Source organism: Dama dama, chromosome 22, assembly GCF_033118175.1.
Source record: "Dama dama isolate Ldn47 chromosome 22, ASM3311817v1, whole genome shotgun sequence".
Lineage (NCBI taxonomy): Eukaryota > Metazoa > Chordata > Mammalia > Artiodactyla > Cervidae > Dama > Dama dama.
In genome coordinates this window covers 31,467,761-31,483,649 of record NC_083702.1, presented here as the reverse complement: position 1 = coordinate 31,483,649, position 15,889 = coordinate 31,467,761, and the positions used below count along the sequence as shown (strand labels likewise).

The 15,889-nt window shown below is 42.3% G+C and overlaps 1 protein-coding gene across 2 annotated transcripts in view; it reads left to right on the top strand.

Annotated features, from left to right (window-relative positions):
• The window catches only part of ST8SIA1 (ST8 alpha-N-acetyl-neuraminide alpha-2,8-sialyltransferase 1), a 171,605-nt gene that overhangs the window by 91,056 nt on the left and 64,660 nt on the right, over positions 1-15,889 (top strand). For both annotated transcript variants that reach the window (XM_061125125.1, XM_061125124.1), the window contains one exon: positions 13,316-13,425. In XM_061125125.1, coding sequence (XP_060981108.1) covers positions 13,316-13,425 — 110 coding nt within the window. The remainder of the gene's footprint in view (positions 1-13,315; positions 13,426-15,889) is intronic.

Here is a 15,889-nt window from a genome sequence, read left to right as displayed (position 1 = left end):
TTCATTGGCAAAGCAATGTTTGGGCTTTTTAATATGCTGTCTAGGTTGGTCATAATTTTCCTTCCAAAGAGTAAATGTCTTTTAATTTCATGGCTGCAGTGACCATCTGCAGTGATTTTGGAGCCCCCCAAAATAAAGTCAGCCACTGTTTCCCCATCTATTTGCCATGAAGTGGTGGGACCAGATGCCATGATCTTAGTTTTCTGAATGTTGAGCTTTAAGCCAACTTTTTCACTCTCCTCTTTCACTTTCATCAAGAGGCTCTTTAGTTCTTCTTCACTTTTTGTCATAAGGGTGGTGTCATCTGCATATCTGAGGTTATTGATATTTCTCCTGGCAATCTTGATTCCAGCTTGTGCTTCATCCAGGCTAGCATTTCTCATGATGTACTCTGCATATAAGTTAAATAAGCAGGGTGACAATATACAGCCTTGACATATTCCTTTTCCTATTTGGAACCAGTCTGTTGTTCCATGTCCAGTTCTAACTGTTGCTTCCTGACCTGCATACAGAATTCTCAAGAGGCAGGTCAGGTGGTCTGATATTCCCACCACTTTCAGAATTTTCCACAGTTTATTGTGATACACACAGTCAAGGCTTTGGCATAGTCAACAAAGCAGAAATAGATGTTTTTCTGGAACACTCTTGCTTTTTCGATGATCCAACAGATGTTGGCAATTTGATCTCTGGTTCCTCTGCCTTTTCTGAAACCAGCTTGAACATCTGGAAGTTCACGGTTCATGTATTGCCAAGCCTGGCTTGGGGAATTTTGAGCATTACTTTAGTACCGTGTGAGATGAGTGCAATTGTGCAGTAGTTTGAGCATTCTTTGGGATTGCCTTTCTTAGGGACTGGAATGAAAACTGACCTTTTCCAGTCCTGTGGCCACTGCTGAGTTTTCCAAATTTGCTGCCATACTGAGTGCAGCACTTTCACAGCATCATCTTTCAGGATTTGAAAGAGCTCAACTGGTATTCCATCACTTCCACTAGCTTTGTTTGTAGTGATGCTTCCTAAGGCCCACTTGACTTCACATTCCAGGATGTCTGGCTCTAGGTGAATGATCACACCATTGTGATTATCTGGGTCATGAAGATCTTTTTTGTTTAGTTCTTCTGTGTTTTCTTGCCACCTCTTCTTAGTATCTTCTGCTTCTGTTAGGTCCATACCATTTCTGTCCTTTATTGAGCCCATCTTTGCATGAAATGTTCCCTTGGTATCTCTGATTTTCTTGAAGCGATCTCTAGTCTTGTCCATTCTATTGTTTTACTCTATTTCTTTGCACTGATCACTGAGGAAGACTTTCTTATCGCTTCTTGCTATTCTTTGGAACTCTGCATTCAAATGGGTATATCTTTCCTTTTCTCCTTTGCTTTTCGCTTCTCTTCTATTCACAGCTATTTGTAAGGCCTCCTCAGACAGCCATTTTGCTTTTTTGCATTTCTTTTTCTTGGGGATGGTTTTGTTCCCTGTCTCCTGTACAAAGTCACGAACCTCCATCTGTATTTCATCTGGCACTGTGTCTATCAGATCTAGTCCCTTAAATCTGTTGCTCACTTCCACTGTATAATCATTAGGGATTTGACTTAGGTCATACCTTAACAGTCTAGTGGTTTTCCCTACTTTCTTCAGTTTAAGTTTGAATTTGGCAATAAGGATCTGAGCCACAGTCAGTTCCTGGTCTTGTTTTTGCTGACTATATAGAGCTTCTCCATCTTTGGCTGCAAAGAATATAATCAATCTGATTTCAGTGTTGACCATCTGGTGATGCCTATGTGTAGAGTCTTCTCTTGTGTTGTTGGAAGAGGGTGTTTGCTATGTTCAGTGCATTCTCTTGGCAAAACTCTATTAGCCTTCGCCCTGCTTCATTCTGTACTCTAAGGCCAAATTTGCCTGTTACTCCAGGTGTTTCTTGACTTCCTACTTTTGCATATATAAATACTTGGGCTTCCCTGGAGGCTCAGATGGTAAAGAATCTGCCTGCAATGTGGGAGACCTGGGCTTGATCCCTGGGTTGGGACTATACCCTTGAGGAGGGCATCACAACCCACTCCAATATTCTTGCCTGGAGAATCCCATGGTCAGAGGTGGTGGGCTACAGTCCATGGGGTTGCAGAGTCAGACTGAGCGACTCAGCACAGCACAGGACAGCACATATAAATACTCAACATCATTCAGTTTCCAGAGATGCAGCCTCTGTAGCAGGACTATTAATAGTGAATAGTCTTTTTATAATCATAATTTCATTAGTGGAATGGGGAATACAGATCTTAGCAACAGCTTTCTGGAAATTCATTTTGTGTAATTGAAGAACAGTTAACCTTTTTTAAATGGAAGGGATGTGCAAATATTCTATCATTAGTATTTATAAATATATATCCCCAGGCAAAGTTTTGGGTAATGCTTTTTTAAAGAGTTCAATAATTAAATATCTGTAATGAGAAGCATTTGTCTCTGAAATAAATTGACTAATTACTAGATCTTTTCATCATAAAAATGCTTAAGCATGCAAAGTTAGAAAAAAAAACAAACAGCTGAAATTTTAATTTTGACTTCCAAGGGCCCGGTTAAATAAAACTGAAAAAATAAATACTGGAAAAGCTTGTTTACTTGAAATAACCAAAGCTGCTTTTGATTCAGCTGCATATGAACATATATGATTATTTTGCATGTTTATCTGGGTGCCATACTTGCTGGGAATTTGCTTGTGGGAAGTTGGCAGTCTCTAGTTGAAATAATAAAGTGGGGTACAGAGATAAAGAGATGTGCATCTGAAGAATATGGTTGGAGGGTTGGGGGCTTAATTGATGGACTGGTTAGAATGTAATTAGGTCCTTGAGCAGGGCAGTGCAATTAAATACGTCAGGGAGGGCATAATTAGGTGCGTGGCTGAATGGTATAATTACATTCATAAGAGGGGGGCTGTAATTAGATGTGAGGCAGGGGGTGTATTTAGATGCTTATGCTGAGGATATAATTAACATAGGGATGAGAAATTAAATTATGTGTGTGGGTGAAGCATAATTATATGTGGGAGTCCATGTGGATATGTGGGTGAAGGTACATAGAAATGAATGGGTTGGACTGCAATTAGGTGTGAGTTCATGTTCTTTTGGACAAAAACTTGATATTTTCATCAAGGAAGGGCAAGCATATGTTTTGACTTCATGAGTAATAGCAGCTGACGTCTAGTGACAGCCTTTCAGGCCATTCTAAAGGGCTGCAAATCAAAACCCCCTGTTTTTCTATTAGGACTTGAGACCCACATCCAACAATGACATTGATTGTTCTTCTTAATCATGGCACTTGACGGTGTTCTAAGTACTGAAAGGTTTGGTAAAATTTCCATCTTAAAAACACAACTGCATGACTAGGAGGACTTACTTTTCCTTCCTATCAAAGAGGAATTTGAAATGTAACAGAATAAAAGATTTCCCGTGAATTCTGATGTGTTAAAATAGAAATGCCAACTCCTCTAGCTACAAGTATCAGCATTAAGTCACGTGCGTAACAAAACCAACAAAATTTAGCTTGACAGCCTCATCTTTTTTGTTTGTTTATGAAACCATGTTTATTCAAAAATATTTATGGTATTTCTCCCCTTTCCACCAAGTATAAAAGCAACAAGGTGAGGAATAGAGGTTATAGACGAAATAGTAATAGAGGGATTGAAGAAAGCTAGAGGAAGAAGAATCTAGAGCAGTGGGTAGGTGAAGATCACTCCGTGAGTCTGAGAAACTTATATTGAATCAGTGAAGTATGGTGAGAGTTATAATAACCTGAGTATCCTGTATCAAACTTGAAACAGTAGTGTCTTTTGTTGCCATCTTCAAAAGCAAGAGAGTATTTTAAAATACAAGTTCAGAAGCTGACTTGCTTAACTATAAAGCCATAAGTAAAAGCACAAAATATGCCCCAGGCCTTTAGGTGGAAGAAAAATGTCACAACTCCCAGCACTATGGTAATTCTAGTTTGACCTCATAGGGTCAGACACTCTCTCGCTCAATACAAAGGAGGACCTAGTGATGTAAGCCTGACATCTCCTCAAAGAAGGTGGTCTTTTTCCCTTCTCTCACTTCCCTTTGATTATAAAATTGTAGTCCACTTAATCCTGGGGACAGAGCCCCCTTGCCTGCCAATTTGCATCTCTCACAAGCATCATATATTAATACATCTATTTCTTGTTTATCAAAAACATACAAGTTTATTGCTTACAGAAATTTCTTGATACTAAAGTATTTTAATTGGCCACTAGTCTGCTTAATCTGATTCAGCCTGTTACTCAATTTTCCTAATGCTGGGTACCCCAGAGCTGCTTCTCACCTGTTGAGGGCCTAAGTTATTTCTGGTTGAACTTCACTGTGGAAAGAATCTAAGTGGGACACTTACAGGATTTCAAACTTTTTGACTTCCTGGTGTTCCTACTGCTGCTGCTGCTGCTAAGTCGCTTCAGTCGTGTCCGACTCTGTGCGACCCCATAGACGGCAGCCCACCAGACTCCACCGTCCCTGGGATTCTCCAGGCAAGAACACTGGAGTGGGTTGCCATTTCCTTCTCCAGTGCATGAGCGTGAAATGTGAAAGTGAAGTTGTTCAGTCATGTCAGACTCTTTGCAACCCCATGGACTGCAGCCCACCAGGCTCCCCCATCCATGGGATTTTCCAGGCAAGAGGACTGGAGCCTAGATCTAAGGTTGTGCATGCATGCTAAGTTGCTTCAGTCATGTCCGAGTCTCTGTGACCCTATGGACTGTAGCTCACCTGGTTCCTCTGTCCATGGGATTTTCCAGGCAAGAACACTGGAGTAGATTCCTAGGCCCTCCTCCACGGGATATTCCTGACCCAGGGATGGAACCCGTGTCTGCTGCAGCTCCTGCATTGGCAAGTGGGTTCTTTACCATAGTGCTGCCTGGGAAGCCCCTGGCTTTCAGGTTAGTTATATTTATTACTTCGATGTAGAGACATTGCAGCCTGCATCCTAGTCCTCAGTTTTGTCCTACTGTGGTTCTGTAGAACACTTTTTATTCTTTGATTCTGAGTTTACGTCAGTGTGTGATGCTAGTTTTTTACACTGAATGCCTAAAAGTTACCCTCTCTCTCCAAGACTATTGTAACTTAATTTTCAATCAGAGGCGCTCTTACTAAAATGTTCTATATTCCTGTGGGAATAGTTACCGCAAACAATTTTTAGCCCAGTTCTTTCTATATTAAATGGTTTGCGTGTTTCTTTTTTCCCATGCCTGTCCTTCTTCCCCTCTTCCCAAGGCCAGCTCAAACTCCTAAGAGTTTTAGAGACTGATGGTGGTTAACTCAGTCCTTCATAGAGGTAGTGTTAATTATCATTCAGGACTTCTAGTTATGTCTGTGAGATGGAAGATGAGTAGGTGATCGTGGTCACTGTCTTACTACTTTGTTGTCTTGCGTGGATTGCCCATGAAGAGGAGAAAGAAGTGAGGCATTTGGCTTTGGAAATGACTTGTTAAATAAGGCTTTTAAGGGCTTCCCAGGTAGCTCAGCTGGTAAAGAATCCACCTGCAATGCAGGAGACCCCGGTTCGATTCCTGGGTTGGGAAGATCCCCTGGAGAAGGGATAGGTTACCCACTCCAGTATTCTTGGGCTTCCCTTGTGGCTCAGCTGGTAAAGAATCTGCCTGCAATGCGAGAGACCTGGGTTAGACCCCTGGATTGGGAAGATCCCCCGAGAAGGGGAAGGCTACCCACTCCAGTATTCTGGCCTGGAGAATTCCATGGGGTCGCAAAGGGTTGGACATAACTGAGCGACTTTCACTTTTCAAATAAGGTTTTTATTCACTTAATTATAAAATCCATACCTGGATCCTCTGGAGCTATTTACATAAGGCAGAAAGAACCGGGTTTAAGTTCTTCAGTTTTTAATAGCCTTTGTCAAAAGTCATATTCTCAGCCAGGAATATTTTCATAGCTGGCATTTGTGGGTTTTTTCCCTGAAAAAGTCTTCCAGCCTGTAACAAGTCTTTTTACCTTCATTCATGCCATAAAACATCAGCGACTCTAATTTTTGTCTTTTTTTTTTTTCAGTCTTCCTAAGATTATCTAATAGGCCGGGAATCTCAGCTGTCTTTCTTATGCCTAAAAACTTCAGTCCTCAGGTCCCAGCGTCATTTCCTCAGAAAGATTTTTTCTTAATTTTATATAGCACTCTGTACTTTCCTATTTGTTAAATTTTGTGTTCCCTGTTTCCATGAGCAGGATATATGTCTGTTTTGTTCATCAGTCCCTTTCCAGAATTCATAACAGCTCCTGCTCCATAACAGGGCTCAACAAATAATTGCTGAATTAAAGGCAAGTCAGGCATCAGAGCTATTTAAGAAGAGACACAGACAGTGTAGGCTATGGACTGTGATGAGGATAAGGTAATCTCAGAAGCAAGATTCTGAATGGCTTCATTAATTGACTCTTTAGAGAGTGGTGGAATTTGTGTTTGTTCTTAAAGTTTGGAGATTAAAATGTCCAGAAGATTTAAATAGACATTTTTCCAAAGAAGACCTACAGATGGCCAATGGTCACATGAAAAGATGTTCAACATTGCTAATTATTAGAGAAGTACAAGTCAAAACTATGGTGAGGTACCACCTCACGGTGGTCAGAGTAACCACCATTAAAAAAATCTACAAACAGTAAGTGCTGAAGAGGATGTGGGAAAAAAGGTAACCGTCCTACACCGTTAGTGGGAATGCAAATTGGTGCAGCCATTGTGAAAAGCAGTGTGGAGATTCCTCAAAAAACTAAAAATGGAGTTGTCATATGATCCAATAATCCCATTCCTGGGCATATGTCTGGGCACAGTGATAATTCAAAAAGATACATGCACCCCTAAATTCATAGCAGTACTATTCACAATAACCAATAGACTTGGAAACAGCCTAAATATTCATCAAAAGACAGTGGATAAAGAAGATGGAATAGTGCTCAGCCATAAGAAAGAATGAAATAATACAATTTGCAGCAATATGGATGGACTTAGAGATTATCATACTAAGTGAAGTAAGTCAGACAGAGAAGAACAAATATATGATATTGCTTATATGTGGAGTCTCAAATATGACACAAGTGAACTTAATCTACAAAACAGAAACAGATTCATAGACGTGAGAACAGATTTGTGGTTGCCAAGGGGGAGGGGGAATGGGGAAGGAATGAAGTAGGAGTTTGGGATTAGCAGATGCAAACTATTAGACATAGATAAAGAACAAAATCCAACTGTATAGCACAGGGAACCATATTCAATATCTTGTGATAGACCATAATGAAAAAGAATATAAGTAAGGAATGTATCTATATGTGTAACTGAATCACTTTGCTATACAGCAGAAGTTAACATTGTAAATCAACTGTATTTCAATAAAATATATTTTAAAAATAAATAAAATAATATATCCATTATGACATTAAGGAAATGCCACTGTTTAAAGTAGATTGGATGCTCAATGGAACTTTTTGGAGTAGATATAAATAATTACCTTATGGAACAAGTTGTTGATCATTTCATCTATTCTTAGTTTGTGTGTAGAGCAGTGAGCAAAAAAAAAAAAAATATATGATACTTGGAATGATTCATACAAATATGTGCATTTAAAAACTCATTGACTGGGCTTCCCTGATGACCCAGTAGTTGAGTCCACCTTGAAATGCAGGGGACACCGGTTCAGTCCTTGGTCCAGGAAGATCCCACATGCCGCAGACAGCTAAGCCTGTGTGGCACAGCTGCTAAGTCCGTGTTCTGGAGCCCAGGGGCCACAACTACTGAGCCCACATGCTGTAACTACTGAAACCTCTGCATGCTGGAGCCTGTGCTCTGCGACAAGAGAAGCCACTGCAATGAGAAGCTGGTGTACTGCAACTAGAGAGTAGTCCCTGCTCTCCAAAGCTAGAGAAAACTCATGCACAGCAACAAAGACCCAGCACAGCCAAAAGTAAAAATAATAAATAAATAAGAAAAATAATGATTAAAAAAAAACCCTCTTTGGTCAAAGTAGTAGATACACCCTCAAAGGGCCAATGATTAAAAAAATGCTTTGTTTAAAATCTATATGAAACCTTTGAAATTGAAAGCCTCTCACACAAGGATAAACTACATGTAATAGTAGTGGTCCAGCAATGTAATGATATTTTTTCTCCGGAGAATTTAGCTTTTTAGTGTTTAGTAATGTTACTAATCTCATTTATATAGGATTTCAGAGTTTTCTAATAATTTTCAACACCTCACTTGATTTTTAATTTTCATAATCATACTGAGAGACAGATGGAATGGTTATCATCATGCCTGACTTCCAGTGAAGCACTGAGAGTTTGAGGGGTCTGACAAACCATAATCTGAATCCAGATGGTTAATATAATATAGTCATTAAGAAGGTAGCCATTAACAGATGGGACAGTGATAGGTGAAAAAACTTGGACAAAGATTTATAAGGTGAATTGGTGGTCATGCAATACTTTGAGCCCATGGCTGTAATCAGTTTGTCTAATCCAGTCTTTCATTTAGAGTGGTATTTTAAAGGTTAGCATGAGGAGTGTTGTGGCATAGTACTATGTTCTCAGATCTGGTAGATATTTTCTTACATGGATGCGAGGAGATACCTTTGAAAAGAAAGAGTGAAGTTAGTACCTTAATAAAAATACTCCTTAACAGAATTATAATCTTTATGTGGAAATGGATTATCCAAAACATTATCAGTTCTTTCTATGTGGATGCATATGTGCTAAGTTGCTTCAGTTGTGTCCAACTCTTTGTGACCCTATGAACTGTAGCCCACCAGGCTCCTCTGTCCATGGGATTCTCCAGGCAAGAATATGGGAGCAGGTGCCATGCCCTCCTCCAGGGGATCTTCCCAACCCAGGGATTGAAACCACATCTGTTTTAGTTTCCTGTGTTGGCAGGTGGGTTCTTTACTACTAGCACCAACTGGGAAGCCCCCCTTTCTATGTAACATGCACCAAACGGAGAACACCTTGTTCCCACATCATTCTAATAAGCATTGATCATTGCCAAGTTGAGATATTCTGCATCTTAAATAGAACAATGATAGTATTATCTCAATTAGTTAAAACAATTTCACAGTATTTTCCTTATTAAGTCTTTCCTTTTTAAACTTTGGTGAGCTGTTTTGTTTGCTATTGCCAATGCCCTGAAGAGTGCACTCAGGGCACTGGAGAAACAGTTATTGAAATGAAATTGCTGTGTGAAGGCCAGCATTGACCAAATGAAAAGGAAGTAAGCAAATATTACCAGCTCACACTCATAAATGGCTTCCTCCCCAATTAGGCTTCTGTTCAAAGGCTTTGAAAAATATATATATTTATATACATATACACATACAGAGGGGCTTCCCTGGTGGCTCAGTCGGTAAAGCGTCTGCCTGCAATGCAGGAGACCTGGGTTCAATCCCTGAGTCGGGAAGATCCCGTGGAGAAGGAAATGGCAATCCACTCCAGTATTCTTGCTTGGGAAGTCTGATGGACAGAGGAGCCTGGTAGGTTACAGTCCATGGGGTCGCAAAGAGTCAGACACGACTAAGTGGCTTAACTTTATACATACAGAAATATTACATATGTATGTGTGTGTTCAGTCTTGTCCGACTCATTTGCAAACCTATAGACTGTAGCCCACCAGGCTCCTCTGTCCATGGGGTTTCCCAGGCAAAATGGAGCGGGTTGCCATTTCTTCCTCCAGTGGATCTTCTTGATCCAGGAATCAAACCCACGTCTCTTGAGTCTCTTGCATTGGCAGGCAGGATTCTTTACCACTAATGTCACCCCAAATAGGTAAACACCATAGAAAATAGGTAAATTTTCTGCCATAAAATCATCTGTGTTAAGATAGACTTTGAGAATCACTCTTTTACCATGTATTCCCCCAGACTCATGGAATCTGAGTATTCTGTGGCTTGAACAAGTCAGTAGACCTTGCTAGGAAAAGGAAAAAGGTGAAAGAAGAGGGGGAAGGATAACGGGGGAACCACCATGCTGGTGGCTTGGTGAAATGCTTTACCTCTATCGTTTCATGTAATCCTGTGCAGCATGTTCCCTCTTTAGAGACAGGAGGTGAAGTGTCAAGGAGTCCCACAATCTGGAAGTTAGGAGGTAGTATTTGTACCCAGGTTTATGCTGCTACTACTGCTTTCCAGATTTGCATGTTCTGTGCCCAGATTCTTGTTCAGAAAACTGAGATTGCCAGTCGATCTGGTCCAGGGACTTTTCCTTAACAATGGGGGTGGGGCGGGGGTCGGGAAGGGAGGCTTAAGTTGGCTTTTACAAAGCAAACTAAATATTAGTTGAGCAAAAGCGAGACCACACTTTTCACATAAACCATATACAAATAGCTGCAAATATCCACATATTACTCACTGTACTCAGATCAAGCTTCCGTTCTCACTTCTGAACCAGATCTGTCCTGGTGAAGGTTGCCATTGACCTCTGTGTTCAAAATCCTGTGGCAATTTTCAGCTCTTATTTTATGTAATCTATCAATAGCATTTGCTGCAGTTTTCTCCGCTTCTTCTTAAGTATCTTTAGATACTTAAAAACCAAAAACTCACTTTCCAAGACAGGTTACTTTCCTGTTTTTTTTCTCCCATTCCATTGGCCACTCCTCAGTCTCTTTTACCTACTTCTCAGTCTCCTAACTTCTTTCTTGTTGGAGCATCCGGAGATTCAGGTCTAAGACCTCCTCTCTTTCCTGTCTAAGCTCACTCGCCAGGTCGTCCTCTGATTTTAAATACCAATTGTATGCTCATCACCCCCAGCTTTCTATCTTTAGGGGAAACCGGTTCCCTGACTGTATTCTCCTATATTCAACTGCTTCTTTGACGTCACCACTTAAATGGCTAATGGAGATTTCATACTTTACATACTTAAAAGTGAACTCTAACTCATCTCACCCAAACTTGCTTCTGTGTTATTATCCATGTCACAGTAAATGGCAAGTCCATCTTTACAGTTGTCTGAGCCCCAACCTTGGCATTGTTCTGGAGTCTTCTTTTTCTCGTATCCTATTTTCATTGCAACTCCGGTCAGGTCTTCCTCAAAAACATCTCCAAAATCTGCCTACTTCCGACCACCCCCACTGCTCTGACTCTAGCCCAGGCCACCATAATCTCTAGCCTGTCATTTCAGGAGACTGGTTTCTTTCTTTCTGTGCATGACATCTTGCAGCCTATTTACACAACAGCAGAGTGATTGTTCCAATATATGACAGAATGCCACTCCTTTGCTCACCCTACCTTGACTTGATTCTCATCTGAGAATAAAATTTAGAGTCTTTACAGTATCCTCCAAAGCCCATAGAATTTGTTCCCCAACCTTCCTACCATCTAAGTCTCTGATCTCTTCTCCTCTGTCCTTTGCTTACTCATCTCCAGACACAATAGCCTCTTTCTCTTCATTTAAAACCCAGGAGTGTCCCTCTTCCACGTCTGCCCCAGCGACTCCCCCAGGAGTCGCTATAAGGCTCACTACCCCCTCACCTTCAGGGATTTGCTTCCATATCTCCTGACCACCCTAGTTCAATGGCAGGTTTTCTTCAAAAGTATTTCCTGATTTTCTCATGCCAGTGATTTCTTTCTCTCCACCATATGATATTCTGTTTATTTTATTCATTTGTCTTTATCATCCATTTCCCACTAGAATCTGCCCTCCTTGTGAACAGAGATTATTATGTCCTGGTCACCCAGGACCGTACTTGGAACACAGTAGGCACCTAGTAAATATTTGTGGAATAAAAGAGCAGTTAACTTGAGCATAAGGACCTACATCTACATCTAACATATTACAGATCTTACTCGCGTATTTCTAGTAGATTCAAATCTTCCTCCCTGGAGTGACTGAGAAAAATGCCACGTATCGTCCTGGCTTATCCGGGAGAGTTGGGAGTACAGCCCTTTGCCTGACCCTCCTTCTCTGTATCCTGCTCTGGAGGTCACTGGACAGACTCCGGGAAGTCTTTTCCATCTGCAGGCATATGCTTAGACACTGCAGTTTCAGTGCTGTATCTTCATCACCTTTATTGTCAGAGCTCTGGCTGTTCCTTTTACAAACTAGAAATCAAGGAAGTTAAATTTCCTTCTTGGGCTTTGCTGAGTGCCCCTCAGCTCCCAATGACTGTATACTCCTGGATTTTCATTCTTCTGCTTTAATTATTTATACCTATGTGCATATGGTCATATAATCATTTATTCTTTTGGTGTAATCCATATGATGCCCTCAGATTCATCAACAGTGGTGACTTAATGTGGACCTGGTTATTTTATACGGATGTAAGGTCTTCCCCCAGAGACTGCCAGCCACTGTGCCTGGTTTCAGCAAGCAGGAAATGCTGTGCTGGTTCTTGCTGACCCAGCTAAAAGAGACTGAATGTCACATTTCACTTCCAGGGGCTGTTGCTGGGGTTTGATAGTCCCTGGTACTATAAATAGCACTCCAGGGAACATTCAGGTACATGGGACATTTTCTTTGCAGTCCAGGTCAATGTCTGCAGAAAGTCACATGCTGCCTGGTTAGACACAAGTCACTTGCCCCTGAGTCGCTCCTAAGTTCTAGACAGACCCTACTCAGAGTGTGCATTTGCTCATAAACCCTGCAGTCGCTCTCAGCATGCTTCTGCACCTCTGTTGATGCTGCTCTCCCTGCCTGCAAAATCCTACTCATCCTTAAAGAGTCATCTCAAGTAAGAAAGTTCTCCCTGAGTTGGCTTTACAGATGTGCCTTCTCGTCCCTCTCTGGCTTCCCCACAGGTCACCCTCACAATACAGTCTGTTACATAAGCTTATATATTCACACTCTCCTCACATCCCAGACTGTGAATCCTGAGACCTGTGATTCACTGTCTTTGGGTTTATCCCCAACAGTTAGCATAGGAAATGCTCAGCAACGTTTGTTGAGTGAATGACTGATTGTATGAACGAATGAAAGTACGTCCAAATAGGGGAGTAGAATTCATTTGAGTTTGTCCCCAGCTTAATGCCTTTGAAAAGAATCCAGTGCCTAGTGGGAATTTTTCCATTTTCCTTAGCAGTCACTCCCTATTATATGCATGGCCAGTTTGATACCCCAAATGTGGTTGTATTGAAATCCACTTCAGGGAGTTAAAAAAGAAATGTTTTTATTTCAAAGGAACGGGCTAGTTTGCTCCTCGCAGGCTGCCTGGCCTCTTTCTTTCCATGCACTCTTTTCACTCTGCTCAGTCTTCAATCAAATTCTCCGGTCAGGTCTGCTGTAAACAATGATTTGGTGAGCGTTGTGTGTTCTCTGTAGTGAAAACCCGCCTTGTTTTCTGTTGCTAGGCAACCCCATTCCAGCTGCCCTTGAAGAAATGCGCGGTGGTGGGAAATGGTGGGATTCTGAAGAAGAGCGGCTGTGGCCGTCAAATAGATGAAGCAGATTTTGTCATGCGGTAAGAGAGCTCCCACAGCGCGGCCTCTGCCTTCTCTCCTGTCCCTCCCCTCCCGCCAGCCCCGGGGGGCCTTTGGAGACCAGTCACTGGTGATTAATCAGCTGTAGCGTCTCTTCAACCTCCCTCCAAGTTCACATACAAGTGAGTTGAGGAACGGGCCCCAAGAAAGCACAAGAGAAGAAATACTCATACAGTATACTAACGCATATATATGGGATTTAGAAAGATGGTAACGATAACCCTATATGCAAAACAGAAAAAGAGACACAGATGTACAGAACAGACTTTTGGACTCTGTGGGAGAAGGCGAGGGTGGGATGTTTCGAGAGAACAGCATCAAAACATGTATATTATCTAGGGTGAAACAGATCACCAGCCCAGGTTGGATGCATGAGACAAGTGCTCGGGGCTGGTGCACTGGGAAGACCCAGAGGGATGGGATGGGGAGGGAGGCAGGAGGGGGGATCAGGATGGGGAACACATGTAAATCCATGGCTGATTCATGTCAATGTATGGCAAAAATCACTACAATATTGTAAAGTAATTAGCCTCCAACTAATAAAAATAAATGGGAAAAAAAGAAAAACTCAGAGGTCAAGAGGAGATACCCAAAGTGGAAACACTCATCTTATTTTAGATGATATTTTAGTTGGGTGACTCCAACTTTGAAACGTGTCCTTAAGACAAATTCTCAATGAATAAATGATTTCATTAGTTCGTTTCATTCTGCACACTTTGCTGCTTTGTTTTTCACAAAAGCGTTTGGAAGTAGTGATGGAATTCGGAGAGGCAGTGGATCTGTGCAGGACTAGGAGAACTGGAAGGAAGGAGGGGGAATACACTTTGAGCAAAGTGGCAGCTTAGTAAGGGGACTGAGTGGAGTGGTGACCGTACTGGAAAACAGGAGGTTCCTGCAGGGATGTGGAAAGGGACTGCTAGGACACACCCAGCCGAGGACAGAGACCGTGATGCTGAAATGGTGCCAAGCTGCACCGTTGGGTGATTTTGATCAGAAGGAAAGACAGTGAGTGATCAGGTGGACACAGGCTTAGGATTGTCTCGGGGAGAGGGGACAAGGGGGAGGAGGGACTGCATGGCTGGAGAGAGCGTGAAGGACACACTTTGGAATCTGAGCTGGAAGGAAGTTGGCCCTGAGAGGCCTGGAGAAAGGAAGGGGCGCAATGGGGCCGTATGATGGGGCCATTCAGAGCCGAGGGAGTGGAAATGTGAAAGATAAAAGAAGATAGAAAAATGAGAGTTAGTGTCAAAGAATGGCCTGCTGGAACATGTGACTTCTTGAGACTCTGACGTCAGCTTCTCTGGGATGAGCAGACATGCTGTAGACAAAGAAGACACTTGTTACTGAAGAAATGTAGGAGCTTGGAGGCTACTCTGGGGAGGGTCTTACACGATGGCCCCAAAGTCTCCTTGAAGTGGGAATAAGTGAGGCATTGAGGCTTTGTGTTGGTCGCTGAGTAGCCCGCCAGACTCCTCTGCCCGTGGAATTCTTCAGGCAAGAATACCGGAGTGGGTTGCCATTTCCTTCTCCAGAGGATTCTCTCAACTCAGGGATCGAACCTGGGTCTCCTGCATTGCAGGCAGATTCTTTACCTTCTGAGAAGGCTCTGGGGCCAGAATGACTGATGCCTCAAGCAACACAGAGGGCGGAAAGCTGAAGGGGGGTGGAGGTTGGGGTTTAGTGTTCACTTTTAAGGAAAATAAGGATAAATAAATAATGGTCTAAAGTGACAAAAAAAAAAAAAAAAGGTAGCTGAGGGGACACTTAGACACCTCTGGGCTCTGAGCTAAGTGGAGTAGGGGAGAGTAAAGCTTGTCTGAGAGCGTTTTAAGGAAGCCATTTCAAGGGGAGGGTCAGGTTCCTTCTGAGAGAGCAAGGATTGGGCTCCTCAGAAGACTTCATCTTACTGGTGAAGCCTGCGGCAGAGGGAGAATCCTTTTCTTTCTTTCCTTTATGGAGGTGCCTTGCCCTAGTTTTTCCAGTGTGAGACTGTGTTTTTCTCTCCACTGTAATGATTAATTTTTGCAATAAAAATAGAAGACAAGAAAGATAATGAAAATAGAAGAGAGGAGAAGAGGAAAATGTACTTCTCTTAATTCAGGTCAACATCTGCTTAGTGAGTACCTGGTCTGTATTGGGTCTTCACTGGGGTTGGAAACGGTACGTTGGACAGTTCCATCATGGACTTAGAATCTGGAGTTGTGTCATTGCCAAGGTCAGGGTGGCTCAGAGGTAAACGGTGAGTGAGTGGGGTCCTTCTGTGGGGAAGGGGTGTCTGGACAGAGCCCTCTGTCCATTCCACTGTGGGCACAGGCCAGCCTTTCCAAGCTCTAATGTGGGAAGGACACCAAGGCTCTGCAGGGTTGTGGCCATGGGTGAGCATGGTGAGCTGGTAGCTATAGAAGCGGAGACGGTCACCTGGAGAGCAGAGTGTAGGAGGAGGGC